Source organism: Trichechus manatus, unplaced genomic scaffold (assembly GCF_000243295.1).
Source record: "Trichechus manatus latirostris isolate Lorelei unplaced genomic scaffold, TriManLat1.0 scaffold00151, whole genome shotgun sequence".
NCBI classification, from domain to species: Eukaryota; Metazoa; Chordata; class Mammalia; order Sirenia; family Trichechidae; genus Trichechus; species Trichechus manatus.
Genome location: NW_004444087.1, coordinates 181858 through 207421, shown reverse-complemented (window position 1 = coordinate 207421; position 25564 = coordinate 181858). Strand labels below are relative to the sequence as shown.

Below are 25564 nucleotides of genomic sequence, written 5' to 3'. Positions count from 1 at the left end.
CCAACAAATGGCACTCAGAGAGCCAGCTAGTGTGGGCTGGTGTTTCTGGACAAGACACTGTGTCCATGGGAAGCAGAGGGGGCCGAATGTGGGTGAAGAAGGGTAGAGAGTGGCAAAGTGTATATCACAAATTACCAGAGCTCTGCAGCTCCTCAGGAAGAAGCAAAGATGGCACACAGAGCGAGGTACTCGAACGAAAGGAGGGGAGGTGGGGAGAGGCAGGGAAGAAATAAAAAGAAGCGGAAAAAAAGCAACACCAGCAGCCAACAAATGGCACTCAGACAGCCACCAGTTCGGGTGTGTGGAATCCAAGCAGCCGCTGTTTCCCTGTCAAGAGACTGTGGCAGCGGGAAGCAGAGGAGGCCGAGTCGGGGTGAAGAAGGCTGGGGGTGGGAAAGCATATGTCACCAATTACAGGTTGTTTTGTCTTCCGCTGGAAGCTCCGTGAGGCTGCTTTCTCATACCCCGTTTGCTTGTCTCCGATTGCAGTCCAAGATGGCGGATCCACGCTGCGTTAGCTGGTAGGGGACCTCTGCATGGATCTCTCCTCGCTCTCCTTTCTCTGTCAGTTTTCTCACTCTATTTGGTGCTTGGCTGAGTTCTTTATATCTTCATTTGATGTTTTATGGTTTCAGGATTGTTGTATTCTCTGCTCTGCTTAGTTTTTCAGATCTTTGCTGTGGAGGGACGGCGTGGTGCTTCTGCCTAGAGCGCCATTTTGCCCAAGACTCACCATCATCATATTTTTTAACATTGGGTTAAGGATTTATCCAGGATGCACCTGATAAAATTCATAGGTCCCACTGGAAAGTGTAATACACTAATACATTTATTCATCCATTAATTGATTTAAGACCAAGTAAGTGAATGTTAAAAAACAAGACGAAATCAGTTGCCATCCAGTTGATTCCAACTCATGTGTTGTAGAGTAGAACTGTACTCCATAGGGTTTCCCTGGCAGTGACTTTTTGTAAGCAAATTGCTAGGCCTTTCTTCTAAGACAATCTGGGTGGGTTCAAACCACCAACCTTTCAGTTAGTATCCAAGAACTTAACCATTTGTGCTACCCAGGGATTGAGTGAATGTTAATTATAATTATACTGTGCCAGGCCATGGACTGGAAGCCATATCATCCCCTTCCAGGTGAGCAACCATGTAGTGGAGGTAGAGAGATCCCTAGACATGCTCAGATGGAAGCATAAACATGGCCCCCCTTTGCAATCTCTGTAGTGAATCCCTGCTGAGAGGTATTTAAGAAAGCAGTGGCAGCAAGCTTAAACACCAACAAAGACAAGACATGGCAAGCTGGGAGTCAATCACCAGCAAAAGTAGGATAGAAAGTCCGGAGAATTTCAATATATTTCTGCCCTCTTTACATGGCTTCAATGGGCACTGTTAAATAGGGTCAGCTACTATTAACCCCAGTTTATGTAACCTGACCTTATATGAATTCTAGTAAATTTCCATTAGTCCTTAAACTAGTCCAAGTCAAATTTGGCCTGCCCTGCATGCACAGGAGGGCCAGCTGTGACCATTAACTGACCTCAGACAAGGACATGGCAACAGGTGGAATGAATCCTAAGAAAAATCATCACCCAGACTCTATTCCAAAGTGGGAGGTCCGACAAGAACCACCTCACCTCCTATTTCCTGGTCGCCCTCTAGAATTTTCCCTCCCCAGTAAGCCTGCGTGGCTGCCATCTCACTGCCAAAATCACATACAAACCCTGCTTCGGGAATCAGATCTGAGGAACTTCCTCCCAGCTCCTTGCTCTTTGCATTGCAATAAAGTTACTTTCTCTTTCTTAAAGACTGGTGTCCAGATCACCGGTAAGCCTGAGCATACGAGACAGGACCCATCTTCCCAGGTTCGGTAGCATTTACAGATGTAGAAACTAAAGCCCAATGACTACTAACTACAACAAAATACTATCTTTATGAAGAGAGACTTAAAAGCCCTCTGCTGCTTAAACCCATTGCCATTGAGTCAATTCTGACTCATAGCGACCCTATAGGACAGAGTAAAACTGCCCCATAGGGTTTCCAAGGTGCACCTGGTGAATTCGAACTGTCAACCTTTTGGTTAGCAGCTGTACTCTTAACCACTGCACCACCAGGATTTCCCTCTGCTGCTTGCTTAGGGATGCCAATATTCAATGCTTGCCCTCCCTGACAAGGACGACTATAGAAAATCTGAGATCCCAGACTGAAACAGCAAGTTTTTTAAATTTCTGCTTCCTATCTCCGTGGTGATTCCCACAACGCTGACCCACAATCTTCAAAACAAAGGACTCCGTCTACTCTCAGCAGAGATAAAGAAAGATGCAAGTTATGACAGTTACTAATGGTATTGTGTGTGAGTTCCATTTCTGTGTTCCCAAAGTGAGTAATTCGCGGGATACATTCAAACAAGGAGAGATTAGAAGGTCATCTGATAATTATTGACAATTTAATTAGCTCTTCTCAACCCAAAGAGTTTCTCATTTGTTTTGAAAACAAAACCCCTGTGGAAAACTGAAATGCTTTCCTTTTCCCCGAAAATACACGCTCAGCTAAGATGATTTTACAAGACTCATATGTCCATTCGCCCACCCTACTCACCTGCTTCAACTGGTTGGAACCTATATCTATACCAACAGCAAAAAACTAGCCTTTGCTTAGAATTAAATGTAGCCGGTAACATGCCCTAACCAATGAAAATGGTCTTACTCTACCCAGACAAATAGTAGAAGGCAGTTCTTTCTGTCACTTAATTCCATAGAAACTAACAGGTAACATGAATCACTTAACAAGAGAAGTACTGAATGTGTGAAGGAAGACACTATGTGTGGGAATAATACCCCATACACTCATGTCTCTCACTTACTTATTGGTGTATAATACCATCAACAAGTACTTTTAAAGCTCTGCTTGGAAAGTGAAAAATGGTTCAGTTCCTTTGGAAGACAGTCTGGCAGTCTCTTAGAAAGAAAGCCTATCTTTATAGGTTTACCATATGATCCAGAAATCATGCTCCTAGGTATTTACCCCAATGAGTTGAAAAAGAATATTCACACAAACACGTGCATACAAAGGTTTATAGAACCTTTATTCATAATTCCAAAAGGTCGGCAGTTCAAGTCTACCTGCTGCTCCTTGGAAGCCCTATAGGGCAGTTCTACTCTATCCTATAGGGTCTGTATGAATCAGATCTTATGGATGTCAAAGGATTTGGTTTTTTGTTTGTCCATTTGTTTTGTTTCCTTTTATTCATAATTGTCAAAAAGTGGGAGCAACCAAGAAGTAACTTCATCAGGTAACAGGATAAACAAATTGTGGTACATCTATACAATGGTGAATTGAGTTCCTTTATGAGGCCTTTTTCCTTGGCTCTTTGGGGAAAAAAAACAGGAGATTTTTTCCCCTAAGCAATTGATGGTCCCTTAGGAGTTGCTACCTTTACCCTAGTTCTTGGGAAAATCAACTTAGGAAACTTCCCAAGTTGTTTTCTATCCCAGAGTGTTAATTACTTTTGCCCATGGAAGGAGCTGGTCTCGGCCAGCTACTACTTTTGTTAGTTTTGTGCAAGACCTGAGTTGATTGACGTCTCCTGAATAGTCTTCAGAGTTCTCTGGAACAGCCATTGAAGATGACTTCTCTGCTTCTCTGCATCTGTATTAGTTATCTATTTCTCTATAACAAAGTACCCTAAAAGTGAATGACATCAAACAATAATTTCATTGTCTCAATTTCTGTGGATCAGTAATGTAGAAGTGGTAAAGCTAAAGGGTTCTGGCTTGCGGTCTCTTGCGAGGCTGAGGTCAAGATGTTGTCTGTGTCTACAATCAACTAAAAGCTTGATGGGGTACATAATCCACTTCAAAGTGTGCTGACTCATATACTTAGCAAGATAAAAATGATTATTGCCAAAAAGCCCCACTTTTTTTTTGCGATGTGGATACATGAGTAACCTTATAACAGGGCAACTGGCTTCCCCAGAGTGAGCAATCCAAGAAGGAGGAAGGTGCAAGCAAAATTTCTTCCATGACTCAGCCTCAAAAGTCACACACCATCATTTTCACAACATTCCAGTGGTTTCATAGGTCATCCCTATTCATATGAAAAATCACTGAGTGCCCTCTTGAAATCTGGCCATCACAGTCTACAACCACACAGTTTCACTACTAAAAGAATGCTGGGAATCACAAAGGTTTGGTGACAAGCAGATCCAGCACATAATAGGTGTTTAACAATGTCAGCCCCCTCTCTCTTCCCATTTGTCTCCTTGTACCTAACCACATAAACAAACGTCACCACTACTCAGACCTCAGCACTCTCTCCTCTTAGCTGATCCACAGCCTCATTGCCATTTTCAGTGATTCACAGTATATTATTACTGCCTTCAATTTCCCCCAGTTCCCATCTATCTTCTGGATTCTATACATCTTACTGTACCTGAAGTGAAAAAGTGATGTTCCAGTTATCTATGGTGGCATAACACACAACCCAAAAGCAGTGAATAATAATGTTCCTTTATTTTGCTTATGAATCTGGGATTGACTGAGCTAGGTGGACAGTTCTTGTTTGGAGTCTCAAATGGTTGCAAACAGATGGGTTGGTGTCATCTGAAAGCTTTCTCACATGTCTGTGCATGGGCTGGAAAGATTCAAATATCAGGGAGCTGGAATGCCTGGGGCCCCTGAGGCTTTCCTGTCTCTTTAGATACATACATACATAGCTATAGATGACAGAAAACTAGGTAGCTATGCAGGTAGATAAGTAGATAGGCAGACAGACAGAAGGACAGACAGATATTGTATAGGATAACTAGGCAAGCTGAATTTACACATCTGGTACCAATTTAATCACCATCTTAATATAACAAAATGTGTAACACTGTATGTGGACACCAAGAAAGCTAAATGAATGGACAGAATCCATAATCATTCATCATGTACAGCAGTATGTGCCCATCTTTATTTCTGGGATTTATTCATTATTTATTCACAGATTTATTCATAAAGGTCTCTGGTTATCTGGAAAACAATTTCCTTGAAGAACAAAGCTGAAGTCCTTATGGAAAGTCAGGCTTCACTTGCATTTCCATCTCTTGATTCAAACATCATAACAACAGGTTCTTCCGGTGCAAGAAATCCTCCCTTGCCGAATTTTAAGGGGATCTGCAACAGTGAAACAGGCATGTTGAGAACTAGTAAATGAAGCACCAACATCAACAACAACAAAAGCAAAGTAGACAAGGTAAAAACAATACTGCTCTACAAACATATAAACACTATTTTTGCCATCATATATATTTTCTTTGCACCTCTTCTATAAGCTGTGTCAAGACTAGACAGTGAAACTATCCATTCATCCATTCAGTCAGCAAAATATTAACAAAGGAAACCACGTTAGTTTGTGATCTTTTTAATTTAAATTCTGAGTAAAACTAAGAAGGTTTTAAAATTTACACTTGATTCTTAGGCATTATTTCAAACTATTCTTAAAAAGCCATATAAGGTAATTTTGTATGTGCTGAAAATTGTTAGATAATCATAAGTAGGTATTATACACTTTAATTATATGAGCAATCCCTGACTTCCAGTGAGTTCGGTGAACCTAGTTTAAGAATAAGAAAGTAGAGGGCTTCAGGAGCATTATGCTTTAGTTTTCGAACACCTTTTTGAGCTCCCAAGTGTAATATAAATGATGCACTTCTGATGATGTACACTCTTTCACAAGTAGTTGGAGTTCCTGGTGCACAATCACTCCAGTGATGGCACCACCAACACTAAAAAATTCTAACCTTACTTGTGTGAAGGGCAAGCAAATTGTGGAGGAGTGTGTGTAGCACGGACACTTCACTGAGAGATTGTCAGGGAGGATACTCCTCTATCTCAGGTGTGCCACAGGTCTGATTTCCCCAGGTCTGAGTCACTTGTTTGTACACAACTTCAGGACTGCTACACAGCTGCCTAAAGCCACAAATAAGATGGAAATCATGTCAAACTCCCCCTGCAGTTATTAAGCTGTCAAAAGAGTCTAGTTTGTGTGGAACAGAGATCCTGGAAAGGGAGGTGAAGTATCTAGGATGGCTCTGGATTGTAGGAATACCCTACATCTGGCAGAAAAGCTTTGTTCGAATCAGTGGTTCTCAACCTTGGCCGCACAGGAGCATCAACAGGGGAGCTTTTAAAGCCACACCCAGATAATGATATTAGAATTTCTGAGATGGCCTAGGCATCAGGAATTTTTAAGCTTCCTAGTGATTTTAATGTACAGATGGTGGTTGAGAACGACTGTCATGAGGGAGATTCTGTAAGTTCTGCTGGAGCTGAGCATCATTCCAATGTCAGGACAGGGACATCACTATGCTACATGATCATGCACAACATTTCTTCATGTTTCAAACTGAAATTGACTTAAAAGAGAATTTAAAACTTTTCTCTACTTTAAATGGACTTCATATAATCCTATCACACTGCATTGACTCTAAATGATATTTACAGATTGGTCTTTATAAAGCCACAGATATAGAACTCTAGAACTGAAAGACCATGAAAGTTCCTACATGGCTTCAAATAGATTCTATGGCCAATGGCACAACTTATTAAAACATGAATGAACACACTTTTTTTATATAAAGATTCTTCAGTTTAAAACACTCCCAATAAAACATTATTTATGCAGAGAATTTACTGTATGACCTGTGTTTCTTTACAAGGTTTGATGGAGAACTCCTGAAGAACTCTGATGACAGCAAGTTTCATGTTCATGAGAGCAAACCTCATGCCAATGCAATTTCGGGGTCCAGTTCCAAAGGGCAGGTATACGTAAGGATCTATATTGTCCTTGTTCTCCTTACTGAACCTGGTCCCACAACAGCAGATGAAAACAAGTTAATGAAGCATAAAACCCACAAAAGCAACTTTTGGGGGTTCTCACTTGGAACCCTCTGCCAATAGTACACAGGCTACTTTTGAGGAGTAGTCATTGAAATCCTATTATGGTTTTTATGCTATGAGAATTGTAAGCTACAAGTCCTTTCCATTTCCCTTATGCTATAGGAGCTTTCAGTCTTTTTGCAGAGATGAGATGAATGTTGTTTAAAATAAAATGTATCTTTAAACACTGCAATTATACTCAATGTGGTGAGATTTTAACACTATGAAAGACACTTGGGAAATAAGACTCACTGAAAAAAAGTAAGTTTAGACTCAACTAACACATGTGTTGGTCATATTCTCATTCAAGAAAGAAGCAGGAGAAAATGCCTCCCACTATTTATTGCTATTCTTCCCTTCTCTTCTACTTTTCTCTTCTCTTGTCTACTCTTCTCTCTCTTTTTTATTTATATTCTTCATCCCCCTTCTTCTTCTTCTCCTGCTCCTTTTCCACCTTTTCTTCTCCTCCTCTTCATACTTTTCTTTTCCCTTTCTTCCTCTTCCTCTTTCTCCTCTTCCTCCTCCTCCAGCTCTTCTCCTTCTTCTTTTCTCTCTCCCTCTGTCTCTCTTTTTCCTCTTTCTCTCTCTTGCTAATAGAAAAGTTAAAGTCAAATAATTTACACAGGCATATGATGCTACCCTACTATAGAATAATCACTACTTTTCTTCTATACCTGCTCCACTAGACTATCAATTCTTTGAAGATTAGACCCAATGTAATTCAAACTTGATTCCTAAATATTTGACCACATTAAAGAAAAATATTGATTGGGGAAAATTATAATGGTATATAGTCATAAATTTTTTCAAGAGTCCTTATATCTTAGAGAACATTCTAAAATAGTTACAGGTTAAATAATGTGATGTGTTTCAAAATAATACAAGAAGAAGGAGTAAGATAATGGGGGCAAATGTATAGGGGTAGCAGCCATGGGTTGATGGTTTTGGGGGCTGCTGATAGGCACATGGAGACACATTAATAATATCTATAGATTTGGACTTATGTCAAAAACTTCATAATGGATAGATTTTTTTTTTTAATTTGACTTTCTGATTTCTGGTCCAGACCATACTATAACACCTGGTAAGCACTTAATATCTGTTTGATTATTCAATGAATCAAAGAGAAGTACAGTGAGTGGTCTGTTTTTGTGGTCCTGAAGCTATAGGGGGTGGAGCTACAGAACTTGAAGAAACCATAGAAGTTCCCTGGTCTAGGAAACAGAGGACCTATTCAACTTTGATTTCCTTTTCTACGAGTACTTTCAGGGATGAGGACACCTATACTGTCAAAAAAAATAGAATGAGTAAGCACTTCCTAAAGTTGATGGTAAATTCAGAGAGCTAAATAAAGCAGCACAGAAAAACTAGAAAGTAAAAAGACTATATAAATGAAATAAAAAGTGGTTAAATAAATCATAGTATATGTATACAACCATCAAAAATTATGATATAATTACATCTATGGTAACATAGGATACTGAAAATAAACAGTTCAATATCAAATAAAATATGATACTATTCTAATTATTAAAAATCTATACATAAAGGGAAAAACCTCCACAGCACATAAACACATTATTGATGAGGATTATCATAATGTGTTGGGACTATGAATGTGTACAGTTTTATTTTTTCCAGTCTACAGTTTGTAAAATTTCACAAAAAAACAAAGATCATTTTTGCAATAAGAACAAAGCTACTAACAATAGAAAGATATTTAAGCAAATGATTGTGCAGTCACAGGTTTGTCATCTACACTAAGAGACGTCAGATTGTGCTTGAACAAGCCTGGATCAGAGGGGGGGTCCCTTTTTTAGGAGTCTTGTACCTTTCAGGAAGGAACTTCTCAGGCTCTGGCCAGAGTTCTGGGTCTCGGTGAAGAACAAAGACTGGTATAATTACCAATGCCCCTTTTGGAATGATCACTCCGTTGATTTCAACATCTTTCTTACAGACCCTCTCAAGTCTGCCAATAATTGGGAATATTCTGAGTGTTTCATTCACCACCATGTCAAGATATTCCATCTGTAACATGACATCATATGTGGGAGGTGCCTAGGAAGAAAGAAACAGTTCAAAAAGTTTAGATTCAACTCAATCTAGGCAGTACATTGAAGTATTAGGATCTCCAAAGAATATCTTACAATGGTAATGGACCTTACCATTTATAAATCATTTCTATATCTACCATGTCCCTTTGACCTGCTCAATGGTCCATTGAGTTGTGTGGAGCATTTATGAATATGAGAGACCCTTGGGAAAATCCTATAAACAGGGCCTGACATCCCTAGCATTACTAGGTGCGACTTTTTAAAAAAAAAAATTTTTATTGTACTTTATATGAAGGTTTACAGAACAAATAGTTTCTGATTAGTTAGTACACATATTGTTTTATGACACTGGTTAACAACCCCACGACATGCCAACACTCTCCCTTCTCAACCTTGGGTTCCCTATTACCAGCTTTCCTGTCCCCTCCTGCCTTCTAGTCCTTGTCCCTTGGTTGTTGTGCCCCATTAGTCTCATTTTGTCTTATGGGCCTATCTAATCTTTGGCTGAAGGGTGAACCTTGGGAGTGACTTCATTACTGAGCTAAAAGGGTGTCCGGGGGCCATACTTTCATGGTTTCTCCAGTCTCTGTCATGCCAGTAAGTCTGGTCTTTTTTTTTTTCAAGTTAGAATTTTGTTCTACAGTTTCCTCCTGCTCTGTCTGTGACCCTCTGTTGTGATCCCTGTCAGAGTAGTCATTGGTGGTAGCTGGGCACCCTCTAGTTGTACTGGACTCAGTTTGGTGGAGACTGTGGTAGTTGTGGTCCATTAGTCCTTTGAACTAATCTTTCTCTTGTATCTTGTTTTCTTCATTCTTCCTTGCTCCTGAAGTGGTGAGACCAGCAGAGTATCTTAGGTGGCTGCTCAAGGTTTTAATACCCCAGACACTACTCACCAAGGTAGAACACAGATAGAACATTGTCTTTATAAACTATGTTACACCAAATGAGCTAGATATTCCCTGAGACCATGGTCCCCACAGCCCTCCACCCAGCAATTTGGTCCCTCAGGGAGTTTGATGTGTCTATGGATCTTCCATGACCTTTCCTTGTACAAGTTGTGCTGGCTTCCCCAGTATGGTGTATTGTCTTACCCCTCACCAAAGTTACCACTTATCTATTGTATATTTAGTATTTCCCCCCACCCCTCCCATCCCTCGTAACCATCAAAGATTGTTACTTTTTTGTGTAAATCTTTTCATGAGTTTTTACACTAGTGGTCTCATACAATATTTGGCCTTTTGTGGTTGACTTATTTCACTCAACATAATTCATCCATGCTTTGAGACGCTTCACAAATTCATCATTGTTCTTTATTGATGCATAGTATTCCATTGTGTGTATGTACCACATACACAACAAATGTGACCAAGAAACTACGACCATTACTTTTAACTAATATATGTGCAAGTTTAAGTACCTTTTTAAAGAAAGGCCATATATGTATACCAAGGCAAGAGCAAATTTAAACACCAAATCCCCAGTTTCACATAAGGCTTTGTATTTCAGAACTACTGCTCACTAATGGTTCTGATATATGCCAGCATACATAGATGATAGATGATAGCTAGCTAGCGAGATAGATAGATAGGCAGGTAGGCAGATAGATAGGTAGGCAGGCAGATAGACAGACAGATAGACAGATAGACAGATGGATAGATGGATGGATGGGTGGGTGGGTGGATGGTTGGATGGATGGATGGATGGATAGATGGGCAGGGAGACAGACAGATAGACAGAGAGAGTCGTAGAGAAAGAGAATATGGAGAGAAACTCAATATTGTATACAAACTCTGTAAATAATTTGGGGGAAACTAGTACTTACTATACCAAATATGAAAAAGAAGGCTGTGATTGAATGGTACCAGGGTACACAATTTCATCTCTGGGGAAAGTTATAAAGAAAATCAGAACCCCACCCAGGGACCATCTTCTGTTGCTAGGATACTCTCCTACTTGTTCCTTCAGGGTTTAACTGTGAGATATGAGAGCACTTTCTGTTCACTGACTGCCAAATAATCCATTCCAGCCCCACAGGCAAGGTCTCTTCATACCATAAAGAATTCCAACTTTGCAGAGATCTGAAAACAGAGTAGGCTATTTCACAGGAAATACTACAGAGGTTAAGACTTTGGCTCAGAAGCCAGGCACACAGGAGCATATCTTGGCTTTTTCACAACTCACTGTATGACCCTGGGAAAGTTACTCCATCTCTTTGCCACTCTGTTTTCAGATATAGTTCGTGGAGATAATTATAGTCACTATCTCATTGGTTTGTGTGCTGGACATTCACTGCTCACTAAATATCCATTGAGTCTTCCACATTTCCCAGCCCATTTGCAGTTAGAGGAAGCCATGTTATTAGCTTTGACAATGGCCTGTGAGCTGAAGTGTGTATGTCAATTTGGGGCCAAATAATTTTGAGAGCCAGTGAACAACACTTAAGTTCTTTATTCCCAGCCTAGGTTACCTTGATGTGTTTATGTTCTACATAGTGCTGCAAGATGACAGTGAAATAATCCACACTTTTGATTTTTGCAAAATCTCTCCTTAAAAGAGGTGGGAAGGCATTCTTGCTAAGGCTCCACCTCCACCCTCCCTCTTCATGCATCATCCACTTACCTTATTGGGCAAAGCTGCATCAATCTCCTTCTGCAGTTTCTGCTGAATATCAGGGTGGGTGGCCAATAAATACATAAGGAAGGAAAGAGCAGTACTCGTGGTCTCATAGCCAGCAAAAATAAAGACAATTGATTGGGCTATGAGCTCCATATCAGACAAAGCTGAAAGGAGAGGAAAGACACTTCAGGTAAATCTTGTCAATTTGAAAAGTGTCACAGTTTAAATGAAGAGAAACACAAATGAAATTACCAAATCCCCATGGGAACAAATGGAAAAGAAATTCTGCATCAACTGGGAGTAGTTTGCATTCTGATATCTATCTTACAGAGCTAGAAAAAGAAAATAATTATTTTAACCTGGTTTTCTGAGGATTTATACTATTCTTGAACTTCTGCTCTTGGTTATGCTACCTTCACCATAAACACAGCTGGGTAATTGCAAGAAATAGCACTTCCATATAATGTACAAAGTGTTATCATTATGACCCTTGAAGAATTCTAAAAGTACTTTAGTTACAAGTAAAATATTAGGGAACATTCTCCTCTAAGGAAAATTTTTAATTATTCTAGATAAAAAGTATCTTAAAATTTTTTGTTAAAGTTTGCTATACTATACCTTCATTGTAGGGAAAGTCAAAGATATTTTCTTCCAAATTCACTAAGGGAAAATTAAGGGAACAACATTGGGCTACAGATAAACTCTTGCTATTTGGTGTGGTCCATAGACCAGCAACACCAGCATAATGAGGGAGATTTTTAGTAATGCAGAATCTCACACCCTATTTAAAAACAACTGAATACAAATCTGAATTTTAACATAATCCCCAGGTAATTTGTGTGCACAGTCTAGCTAAAGAAGCATGGACTATATCACTGAAAGTCATCAGGTAATAGAAAACCTGAGGTACAAGTCTTCAAAATGGATGATCACAGATATGCACAGGAACTAAAGAGATAGACAAGAAGCTAGAGAGTGGAGATTGACTTTGCGAGGTGATGAGTCACCTGGTAAAAAGTAATTTGACCTGTGGTCTTGGTTTCTGTGAGCTGGGACACACCTGAGGGTAATGAATGAGGAATAACCAAAGAGGAGACACCTGGGAACTTGATGTTGACTAGCCCGGGAAGCATGATATAATCTATCATGTACATATGGAGAGGTCAATAAGAGCCTTGAAAATGGAGACTCAGATGAGCTTCCTGGTTGATGACCCTCTTAGCAAAATGGAAACTCCATGCTGAGACTCTTCCCAGAATTTACCCTATGCATCTGTTTGTTTGTATCCTTCTTGGTTGTAATATAACCTCATTCATAACTACAGTATACTCTCTGTATACTCTCTGAGATTCCCTGAGTCATTCCAGCAAATTATCAATCCCACCGTGGCAGTGAGAGCCAGTCAAGGCTGGAGTCTCTTTCTAATTTATGAGCTCTAACCACCTCTGGTTGGCTAAGGTCAGAGTAATGCTGCATGGGAAGCTGGTCTGAAAGAAGGTGTCCTTCTAACATGTGAGCTCTGACCCACATCTGAACTATAGGGTTGGAGAGACTGTGCCACATGAGTGGCTGCTGACAAGGATGCAGAAGAGGGACTGAATCCATCTCCGTATTGAGGATTGAATTCTTGCTGATCCTTACCATGTTGTTAGCTGCAAAGGTGAGAATTACCCACTTTGCCCTTTACTTAGTGCAAATATAATCTATTCAATGGCATTAAAACAGACAAGAATGAATGTGTCAATAGATGTGTATTGGACACCATGTACTATGGAAATACAGGGTCCAATGAGTAGAATTAGCAATGCTTATTCTATCATGGCCTAAATGGCATCACTCTCAAGACGTGCTTCCTCGATTTGCTCTATTTATTCCAACCAAAGAGCCCTGTGATAATAAGCTGGCTTCCTTCTTGATGTTTCTCCTGAGAGAAGCTAAGCATGGTCAACCTATAGTCTGTTGATAGGGGCTAGATTAAGACTTTTAGATACCTGAAGCACTGGAATGAACATGGTGCCTGCCCCCACCATGTAATTCATACCTAAAAACAATATCAAATTAGTGCAAGTAAAGTCTACAGAGTTCTGGCTTCCAAGTGATGGCTTCTGTGATGCTGTCATGGGTAAATACAACTCTCAAATTCTTTCCCCCAGTTAGAATATACCCCATGGTATTGAATTGGGATTGGAGTACAAACTCAAGGTTTAGACCTATGCTTTACAAAACAGTAACCACTAGCCTCATTGACTACTTGAACTTAAATTTTAATTAATTAAAATTAAATAAAGTTAATGGCTACCACCAATGACCACCCTGACAGGGAACACAACAGACAATCCTGGATGGAACAGGAGAAAGGTGAAGAACTCAAATTCTAGTAAGAAGACCAGACTTAATGGCTGACTGAGACTGGAGGAATCCCGAAAAGCATGGCCCCTGGATTCTCTATCAGGCCAGAACTAAAACATTTTCCGAGGCCAACTCTTCAGACAGGGATTGGAGTAGACTGTAGAACATACAGTGATACTCGTGAGGAGTGTGCCTCTTATCTCAAGTAGATACAAGAGACTAAAAGGGCAGCTTCTGTCTGGAGGTGAGATGGGAAGGCAGAGACAGTTAAGAGGTGGTTGAATGGACATGGAATGGAATGAAGGGTAGAAAGGAGGAGTGTGCTATCACAGTATGGGGAGAGTAATTAGGGTCACATAACAATGTGTGCATAAATTTTTGTATGGGAGAGTAACTTGAAATGTAAACTTCACCTAAACTACAACAATAAAAAAAGTAAATAAAGTTAAAAATTCAGTTCTTCAGTGGCAGTAGCCACATTTCAAGTACTCACTAGACACACTTGTCTAGCAGCTACTTTATTCAACAGTGCAGATAGAGAATATTTGCTTCATCATTGAAAGTTCTTTTGGACCATGTAGATAGATAGAGAGAAAGAAACAAAAAAGAGATACAGTAATATAGAGGGATAAAGAGATATAGAATACATAGATGACAGATATAGATGATAGCTAGATATAGATTGTGAAAGTTAATGTTATATGTCAACCTGGCAAGAGGATGATTTTCAGTACTATGTAATTATCCTCCATTTTGTGACATAATGTAATCACTTCATGGTGTGATCTGAAATGATCAGCCAATCATTTGTAAGGGGAGTTTTGCTGGGGGTGTACCCTGCACCCAATATATGTATGGACATTCTGGCAAAGCTTGCTTTCTTGCTCTGGATCCTGTTTTTGGTTCATCATTGTCTGACCTTTCGTTCTTGGGACTTGAACCAGCAGCCTGCCATCTGATCTTCCAATTCTGGGTTTGTCATCCCCTGCCACTATGTGAATTAAGAGAAGTTTCCAGCCATGCCTGACCCACAGACTTTGGAACTTGTCAGTCTCCACAAAAGCACAAGCCATTTCCTTGAGATATATATATATATATGTATATATATATATATATATGTTTCAATGGTTTTACTTCTCTAGGGAACCCAGCCTAAGACAACGGTGATGGATAAATTATATATATAGAGAGAGAGACAGAGAGAAAGAGAGAGATATGTAGACATATACATAGGTTTATTTACAGTGATATGCCTCAGTCAGCGCATCGCTGTTCTCTAGATCCATTTGTTAAATATTCAGGAATTGTGTGAACTGATTGTCAAACCATTGGTAACATAAAATTGAACTTGATGGAACTCTTTATGTCCTTGAAGCAGACTATAAATTAGGGTTTGTTTCATTCTTTCTTTTTTTTTAAGACAGAGCCAGTTTATATCACTGAATATTGATATATATTTATGTTTCTCAATTCTGTTTCGGTATATTTTATTTTATTCATTTTGTCCATGAAAGAATCTAAGAGCAAAGAAACCCCAGTAGCAATGAGCACACCTAACCTCCAGTTTTGGATTCTAAATGTCATTTCCTACTAAACGAAACTAGGGCTACTTGGAGAAATGACTGATTTCGAGTTGATCAGGTGAAATAGAAGAAAAACCTGGACTATCTCAAACCAGAAAGCAAAGAAGTACTCAGAAAATGATTGTCATATGAAAAGGACACACAGCAGTCACACTGAAAGAACTTCCACTGAGCAAACCTGAGACAGTTTGAGCATCAAAATAAATCATGATAGTGTAAGAGTAAAGTGATACCTTATGAGCCCATATAGATGTAAGTAAATATATGAGGAAGAAGTAAAGTTCTCCAGTACAGTGGAATACCAACTCATAAATGTGGAAAGAAGGGTAGAAATAGAAAACCACCATTTTGCAACCATCATACAAATAATTGCTTCACTCAATAATGAATGGATAATAAAACTAGTAAGTGAAAGTTTGAAGAGAAACAAGATAGTTACATAGTCTCAAAGGCTCCCCTGACAAGCTAATTATTAATGACAAATAAATCTTTACAGTAGATTAAGCTATTGAACACAACCTTAACCAAGAGTTCCAAGTTAGCATCACCAATATTGGGACAATGTATTGCCTGACGTGATGACTTGATGTAAGTTTCCAGGCAGAAGTTCTGACTCAGAGTTCTGGGAGCAGCCTGGAAATCTACATTTGAAACAAGCTCCCAGGGGTTCTGATGTGGGTGATCCACAGAACACTGACTACTTCTGTGCACAGAATGCTTGTTTTATAGTTGCCCTTCAATCTTTGAGCAAAGTTATGTCTGCCTGCTTCTAGATAATACCTCTGGCTATCATTTATAATTTCTGAATGTGTCTCTTTCTTCAATTGGGCAGAAATTCTCATGTGCCTGGAAAGCTTCATGAACATTTTCAGAACAACTCCCTTCCTCTGAGCTACCCCATCTGTAGTCCTTTGACTCGCTCTCTGGTTTACCTTTATGGGATGCAGTTTCTTTGGAATTCTGAGAGTCAATCATCAGCTGAAGAAAATCCACTCGGTGCTGGAAGCAAAAAGATAAATTTCAGTGACACATAGTGCAGAGCTGTACCTCTTTCCTGAGAATAAGGCCTCTTTAAGTCCATGAACTAAGACTAGTGTTGCCTGAGTCACCAGTGTACATAAACCTCCATCTGCAAATCTTAAAAAACAAGATGTTTAACTGGGAGAAATCCAGCTACCATATCTCATTGCTTTTAGGACCTTGTCCTCCATGATTCTTGGCTTCCTTGCCTTTTGAACACAACTTCCTGGTCAAAGAGTTGCCTGCTCCTTCTCCTGCCATACCTTCTTGCTCAAGAAAAAAGCCCTGACTTCAGTCTTTGTTTTTCAGTGTAATATCCATGCTGTCTCTTAGACTTGCATTTCTTCTTATCCAACAACCACACAGAATAAACCCTGATATTTCCAGAGCGCATCTTCTACTTTCTGTGAGCATCTTCCAATGCCACACCCTCCCAAAACTCTACACAATCTACAATGACACACTGAGGTAACCAGACCTGCTTCCCTTACTTGCAGGCATTCTTGTGCTGCTCTCTGGGCCTCATGAAGGCAAAGCTAAGTTGGCCATCTTGCAGCCTTAATGCCCAGAGAGAACCCCTACACTCTTCAGATTATGAGAGGGCTGGAATTTAACATGGGTGATATTCCACGAAGTAACCTGAGGTGCCTCCCATTGGAGAAAGTGTAAAACATGAGGCTTGGAACTGAAATGATGATTTACCAATTAAGTTATGCAGAAATTATAATGCCAATAAATCAATATTTTAAGATTAATTCTTACCATTTCGTGATATATTTAAGAGAAGGGAAATGGTAAAATTTTACTTCGGCAATATTTATGCAGTAACACATTAATTATTATGCCTATTAATAAATTTTAAACACTGTATCTGTGACTCATTCTTTTTCTCCTTTCCCAGTCTCCACATTCTTCATTCCTCCAGAATGTAAAACTCTCTTGCCCTTAACCCTACAATTCTCTACATACCTTTTTAAAATGCAGGAAAAGTACACAAATCACATGTATACAGCTGAATAAATCTTCAAAAAGTGAACATAAGCACACTCATGTAACCACCACCATATCTTACCTTTTTATTATCTTTAAGGCGGCTTTCTTTTATTGTCTTTACAGATTTTATGAAAAAATCAGTAACAGCTCTTGGAAACACAGAGATACTTAATGCTTCACAAATTGGAGTAAGGAATGGAAAGAGTACTGTAGGGAAAAGAAACAAATAAAGAAATAAGAGTGAAATTGCACATTTTATGGAACAATTATAACTTGCTCTACAAATCAGAAGAATAAAAGAGACCAGCGTTCTCAATCAAGAGCCATTCCCTTATGAGCCTTAAGTGGGTTTCCAGGCTAGTGGCTGAGAACACTGGCACCTTCCTCATCATTGCACTGACCAAAGGAACATGATTAACTATCCTGACATCTTTGTCTTTTATGAATTGGACTGGAGTCTCTGGGTAAATCAGACCACAGTCTGCTTCTTTAATTAACCATATTTTTCTAGATAGAATAGTCAAAAAAAAAAAAAAAAAAAGCGAAGTATGGAATGAAATTAGAAATCAACAAAAGAGAGAAAATTAGGAAACTCACAAATGTGGAAATTAAGCAAAACTCTCTAAATAATCAGTCATAAAAGAAATCAAGAAGGAAATCATATTTTACTTTGAGATGAATTGCAAACGAATATGTAACAGATCAAAATTATTTGGACTCACCTAAAATAGTGCTTATTCAGAAAATTATAGCTATAAATGTCTATATTAAAAATAAGAAAGATCTCAAATCTATAAGTTAATGTTACACCATAAGACACTGGTAGAAGAGCAAAGTACACATTTAAAAAGTAGAAGAAAGTACATAATAAAGATTAGACAAAAAATTAATGAAATAGAGAACAGAAAACAATAGGGAAAATCAATGGAACCAAGTTCTGATTCTTTAAAAAGATCATCAAATTTGGGAAACCTTTGGCAAATTGACTCAAATTATTAGCATCAGATATGAAAGATGAGAGACTATCATCAACATTAATAGAAATATGAAGGGATAGAAATATGAAGGGATACTCTGCACTATTTGAAGGCCACTAACTTAGATAACATAGCTAAAATGAACAAATTCATAGAATGACAGAAACTAAATAAATAATAAATATGCAATCAGAGTTGATCTACAACAATTTAAAAAAATGAATTAGTAATTTAAAAAAACAGAAGAAAAAGAAAGAAATACCCACTAAAGGAAGCCCATAATCAGATAGCTTCTGTGGTGAATTCTTCTAAATATTTAAATAAGAATCAGTAACAGTTCTTTACAAACACTTTCAAAAAGTAAAAGAGGAAACACTTCCTAACCCCTTCTATGAGGCCAGAATTATCCTGATATCAAAACCAGAAAAACACATCGCAAAGGAAAGAAAAATATAGACTCTCATCATTTCAATTCAACATTGCACTATAGTTTCTAGCCAGAGTAACTAGATAAGAAAAAGAAATAAAATATAGCCAGATTGGAAAGATAGAAATAAAAATATCTCTGTTCTCAGTTGACATAATCTTGTATATACAAAATCCCAAGGAATCCACTAAAAAATTAATACAACTAATAAATATTCAGCAATGTTGCAAGATACAAGATCAATCTACAAAATCAACTATATTTCCATACACTGCAATGAAAAATATGAAAATGAAATTTAAAAAGCATTTTCATTTTCAGTACCATCAAAGATAATAAATTACTTAGTAATTTATTTTTTAAAAGAAGGTGAAAACTTATACCCTTAAAAAAAACTGTAAAACATTGTTAAAAGAAATTAAAGGTTAAAAAAAAGGAAAACATCCTATGTTCATGGATCAAGAGACTTAATATTAAGATGGCAATGCTCCCCAAGTTGATCTATGGATTCAAAGCGTATCCTATCAGAATCATAGCTGTTTTTTCTTTTTTAGTAGGAATTGACAAGTTGATTTAAAATTCATATGGAATTGCAAGGAAGCCAGAATAGCTGAAACAATCTTGAAAAGAAATAAAGATGGAGAATTCACACTTCTTTATTTCAAAACTTATTACAAACTTACTATAACTAACTTACTTAGCTAAAATATTCAAGGCAATCTGGCTTAGGAATAAACAAGAGATCAAAGAAATAGAATAAAAATTCTAGAAATATACCCATGAGACTATGATTGTTGACAAGGGTGTTATTCAATAGGGAAACAAGATTATTTCACCAAATGGTGCAGGGACAACTAGATAACCACATGCAAAAGAATGAAATTGGACCCATATCTCACATCTCATACAAAAAATAAACTCAAAATGGTTCAAAGATCTAAACGTAAGAGCTCAAACTCTTAGAGGAAAATAGTTATTAATTTTCATTACCTCTGATTTGGCAATGGAATCAGGACACCAAAAACACAAGCAACAAAAGAAAGAATAGATAAATTGGATTTCATCAAAATTAAAAACTACTTTTGTGCTTCAAACGACACTACCAAGAAAATGAAATGATAACCTATCAATGGCATAAAAATTTTGCAAATCATATACTTGTAAGGACTTCTCTCCAGAATATATAAAAAACTTCTTAAAACTCAGCAACAAAAAGGCAAATAACCCAGTTAGAAAGTGGTGAAAGGACATAAATAGACTTTTCACCAAAGATACACAAATGGCCAATAACACATAAAAAATGTTCAACATCATTTGTCACTACAGAAATGCAAATCAAAACCACATGAGATATCAGTTCATACCCACTGGAGTAGTTATAATCAAAAACATAAAAAAAAGTGTTGAGGAGAATGTGGGGGAAATGGAACCTGTATACTCTGCTGGTAGTAGTGTAAAATGGGGCAACCTCTGTGGAAAACAGTTTGGCAGTTCCTCAATAAGCTAAACATAGAATTACTATATGACTCAGCAATTCAACTTATGGGTATATACCAAAAGAATTCAAAACATATATCCACACAAAGACTCATACATGAATATTTAAAGCAGCAATATTTATAATAGTCAAAGGCAGAAAAACACACAAAATGTCTATCAACTGAAGAACTGATTAACAAAATGCAGTATGTCCTAAGAATGGAAAATTATTTGGCCATAAAAGGGCAGGAAGTATCAATACATACTACAACATGGGTGAACCTTGTAAGCATTATGCTAAGAGAGATAAACAAGTCACAAAGCACCACATAGTGCATGATTCCATTTACATAAAATGTCCAGAGTAGAGAAGTCTAGAGACATGGTAGATCAGTTGTTGCTTAGGGGTGCGGGAATGGGAGGTATTGGGAAATAGGAGCATGATAGCTAAAGGGCACAGGGTTTCTTCTTGAGTTGATTAAAATGCTCTAAATATGATTATGGTGATGTTTGAACATATTTGAAAATGCTAAAAACATTGAATTGTACATCTTAATTGTGTGCATTGTATGGTATGTGAATTACATCTCAAGTTGTTATTTAAAAAAATAGTAGTCCACATACCTATTAAGAAAATGAATGGGTCGAAGATATCTAATTTTAAGAGCTTCCTGACGTTTTCAACAAAGGGATCTTGTGGGTTGCTGAGGGAATCAATGTTCACTCCAAATGATGTGCTAGTGGTCACATCCATGCTGTAGGCCCCGAAGATGCTAAGTAGAGAAAGAAAGAAAAGGAAATATAAAATCAGCATCTCTTCACTATCCCTCTGCTACATAATTAGCAATAACTGCATGTTAATTCATATGACTGGGGAAAGACAGGGAAAGAGCCACACACTTTTGAAACTATCTGCTAGATAAGCTGAGGGTGTATGCGTCCATCACACTCACTATGAGGCATTTTATCAGATTACAATGCACGTATGTCTGTGCTAGGGATGATGGGTACATGAAAGTGTGTTAGAACCATCTCTGAGCTCCAGGAACTCAGTCACAGAGGGATGCACCCACAGATGAGACAAACTACTGCAGTGAGTGTTGAGTGTGGAATATGGCAGGTGTGTAAGAGCAGTACCGGAGAAGTACAAAGTCCTGGAAGAGTCCAGAAATGTGACGTTGGATCTGAGTCTTATCTGCCCACAATGTCTATGCTCAGAGCAGTACAACATATAGCATTTTGCTGCTGGTCTCAGCAAAACCATGAAAAGGTTCAAGTTGTTCCAAGTTCTACGTTTGAACTTTCTTGCTTCAACCAATGTCTGTCAATAAGAAGAAAGAATGCCTTTCCACTACCACCATTCCAAACCCCTTACACGCTACACTTCAGTATTATCAATCATGTTTCTTCTTTCTAAAAGTTTCCTTCTTTCTTTTCTTTTTTTTCCTTCTAGAAAATACAAGTTGACAATTAAGCAGATAAATTCATCCAGGCTCATGTACACAGTGGAGAAGACCCTTTCCCTTCTGGTGGCCCTACCATTTAGTGTGAGCCACCTTTCTTAGGTAGCTCATTGGCGTTGTAACACCAGACACCTGTTTGATCACTAGAGTAACTCAGCTTTGGGAATTTCATCTCAGTGGCATACTGCTAGAGGGTCTTGTGACAGAGCTTAGAATCCTAGCCACCACAATTCTACTTACCTTTTCAATGTGACAGGCTTGCCTTTCTGTACTTCCTCTCTCAGATGTTTCACTACCACGTCTCCATACTGTCTGATAATGGGGAACATCTAAACACAAAACACATCACCACTCATTGGTAAATATGGAGACTCAAGACCAAGAAAGACCTGGCTTTCCCAAGCAGGAAGCAATAAGTGACATTTTATCATGAATCCTATAATGTCTTTTCTAGGACATAAACATAAAAGGCCATCTCAAGCAAGTTCAGATTCAGTTGATTGCCCCTTGTAAAGGGACCTCTCTTTCTACCTCTCCCAAAATTGGCTCCTTGAATTTCTAATTAGCAGCCCCTTATTTTCTAACCTCCTTGAGTTTTCCACTGGTGAAAGTTGGAGACAACAATGTTCGTATTCTCTTCCACTCTTCATCGCTGGACACAGAGATGGCAGATTTCATAAATCCCATTGGGCCCAAAACCTGGAATTCAAAGCAAAAGACAGTCCTCAGAGGTCAATTTATACCAATAGATGCACACAACAAAAAAGAAGAAAGGGACAAAGTCAAAATATTAGCTACACAACGAACAAATAGAAAGAGAACAACAAAAGAAGCCCACAGTCACCAGAAGAAAGGAAATAATAAAGATCAGAGCAGAAATAAATGAAATAGAGAATAGAAAAAAATAGAAAAAATCAACGAAATGAATAGTTGGTTCTTTGAAAGGATCAACAAAATTGACAAACCATTGGCCAAACTGACAAAAGAAAAACAGGAGAGGATGCAAATAACCCAAATAAGATATGAAATGGGGGGACATTACAACAAACTCAACTGAAATAAAAAAGATCATAACAGAGTACTACCAACAACTATACTCCAACAAATTTGAAAACCTATAGGAAATGGACAAATTTCTAGAAACATACTACCTACACTACCTACCCAAATTATCACAAACTGAAGTTGAAAATCTGAACAGACCCATAACAAGAGAAGAGATAGAAAGGGTAATTAAAAAAAAAAAAAAAAAAAGCCCTGGCCCAGATGGCTTCACTGAAGAGTTCTATCAAACATTCAGAGAAGTGCTTACATCAGTACTACTCAAACTATTTCAGAACATAGAAAAGGAAGCGATCCTTCTAAATTCATTCTATGAAGCCAGCATAACCATCATACCAAAACCAGGCAAAGACACCACTAAAAAGAAAATTACAGAGCAATATCTCTCATGAATATAGATGCAAATATTCTCAACAAAATTCTAGTCAATAGAATTCAGCATCATATCAAAACTACAATACACCATGACCAAGTGGATTCATACCAGTTACTCAAGAATGGTTCAACTTTAGAAAATCAATCAACATAATCTACCACATAAATAAAAGAATCACGTGATCATATCAATCGACACAGAAAAGGCATTTGATAAAGTCCAACATCCATTCCTGATAAAAACTCTCAATAAATACTTATAGAAGGAAAATTCCTCAACATAATAAAGGACATCTATACAAAACAAACAGCCAACATCATTCTCAATGGAGAAGGGCTGTAAACTTTCCCCTTGAGAACAGTAACAAGACAAGGATGTCCTTATCATCACTCCTATTTAACACTGTGCTGGAAGTCCCAGCTAGAGCAATATTGCAAGGAAAAAATAAATAAATAAAGGGTATCCAAATTGGTAAGGAAGACATAAAACTGTCCCTGTTTGAGAATGATGTAATTCTAGAAAACCCAAAGACTCCATGAGAAAAACACCAGAACTTATAGAAGGATTCAGCAGAGTAGCAAGATATAAGATAAACATACAATAATCAGCTGGATTCCTATTTACCAGTAAAGAGAATGATGAAAAGAAAATCAGGAAAACAACACCATTTATAATAGCCCCTAAAAATATAATATGCTTAGGAATAAATCTAACCAGGGATGTACAAGACCTATACAATGAAAACTACAAAATACTACTGCAAGAAACCAAAAGAGGCCTACATAAATAGAAAAACATACTGTGCTCACATATAGGTAGACTTAACTTTGTGAAAATGTCATTTCTACCCAAAGCAATCTACAAATGCAATGCAATCCTGAACCAAATACCAACAGCAGTCTTAAAAGTGATGGAAAAGCTAACCATTAACTTTAACTGTATATAGAAAGGGAAGAGACCCTGGATAAGTAAAGCACTACAGAAGAAGAAAAATAAAGTAGGAAGACTGGCACTACCTGACCTCAGAACCTATTATATAGCTAGAGTAGTCAAAACAGCCTGGTACTGGTACAATGACAGATACATTGACCAATGAAACAGAATTGAGAACCCAGGTGTAAATCTGTTTACCTATGGTCACCTGATCTTCGACAAAGACCCAAAGTTCACCAAATGAGGAGAAGATAGTCTTTTTAACAAATGATGTTGGCACAACTGGATGTCCATCTGTAAAAAAAAAATGAAACAGGACCCATACCTCAAAGTATACACAAAAACTAATTCAAAATGAATTGAAGACCTAAATATAAAACCAAAAAGTATAAAGATCATATGAGAAAAAATAGGATCAATGCTAGAGTCCCTAATACATGCCATTAACAGGACACAAACCATAACTAACAACACACAAACTCCAGAAGATAAGCTAGATAACTGGTCTTCTAAAAATTAAACACTTATGCTCATCAGTAGACTTCGCCAAACAAGTGAGAAGAGAACCTACAGATTGGGAAAAATTTTTTTTGCTATGACAAATGTGACAAAGTTCTAACCTCTAAAATCTACAGGAAAATCCCAAAACCTCTACAACAAAAAGACAAATATTCCAATTAAAAATGATCAAAGGATATGAACAGACACTGCACTAAAGAAGACATTCAAGCAGCTAACAGACACATGAGGAAATGCTCGCAATCACTAGCCATTAGCAAAATGCAAATCATAACCACAATGAGATATCATCTTACGCTGGCATTACTGGCAAGAATCAAACAAAACAGAAAATAACAAATGTTGGAGAGGCTGCGGGGAGATTGGAATGCTTACACGCTGCTGGTGGAATGCAAAACAATACAACCATTTTGGAAAATGTTATGGCACTTCCTTAGAAAGGTAGAAATAGAAATAGCATATGAACCAGCAATCCCACTCTTAGAAATATATTTGAGAGAAATAAGAGCCGTCTCACGAATAGACCTGCACACCCATATTCATTGCAGCATTGTTCACAATAGCAAAAAGATGGAAACAACGTAGGGCCCATAAACAAATTATGGTATATCCACACATTGGGATACTACACAACAATAAAGAACAATGATGAATCTGTGAAGCATCTCACAAAATAAATGAATCTGGAGAGCATTATGCTGAGTAAAATAAGGCAATCACGGAGGGAGTGCCTGCAAAATGGCGCTGTAGGCAGAAGCACCACGCCATCCCTCCACAGCAAAGATCTGAA

The 25564-nt window shown here is 38.0% G+C and overlaps 1 protein-coding gene across 1 annotated transcript in view; it reads right to left on the bottom strand.

Moving 5' to 3' along the window:
• Positions 1-4960: 4960 nt before the first annotated feature.
• The window catches only part of LOC101349229 (cytochrome P450 3A8-like), a 38500-nt gene continuing 17896 nt past the window's right edge, over positions 4961-25564 (bottom strand). Inside the window, exons 5-13 of the mRNA XM_004385954.2 lie at positions 22470-22583; positions 22125-22213; positions 21046-21194; positions 17618-17745; positions 16458-16524; positions 11597-11757; positions 8755-8981; positions 6687-6849; positions 4961-5159 (exon numbers count right to left, since the gene is read on the bottom strand). Of these exons, the coding sequence (XP_004386011.2) occupies positions 5064-5159; positions 6687-6849; positions 8755-8981; positions 11597-11757; positions 16458-16524; positions 17618-17745; positions 21046-21194; positions 22125-22213; positions 22470-22583 (1194 nt within the window). The 3' untranslated portion in view covers positions 4961-5063. The remainder of the gene's footprint in view (positions 5160-6686; positions 6850-8754; positions 8982-11596; positions 11758-16457; positions 16525-17617; positions 17746-21045; positions 21195-22124; positions 22214-22469; positions 22584-25564) is intronic.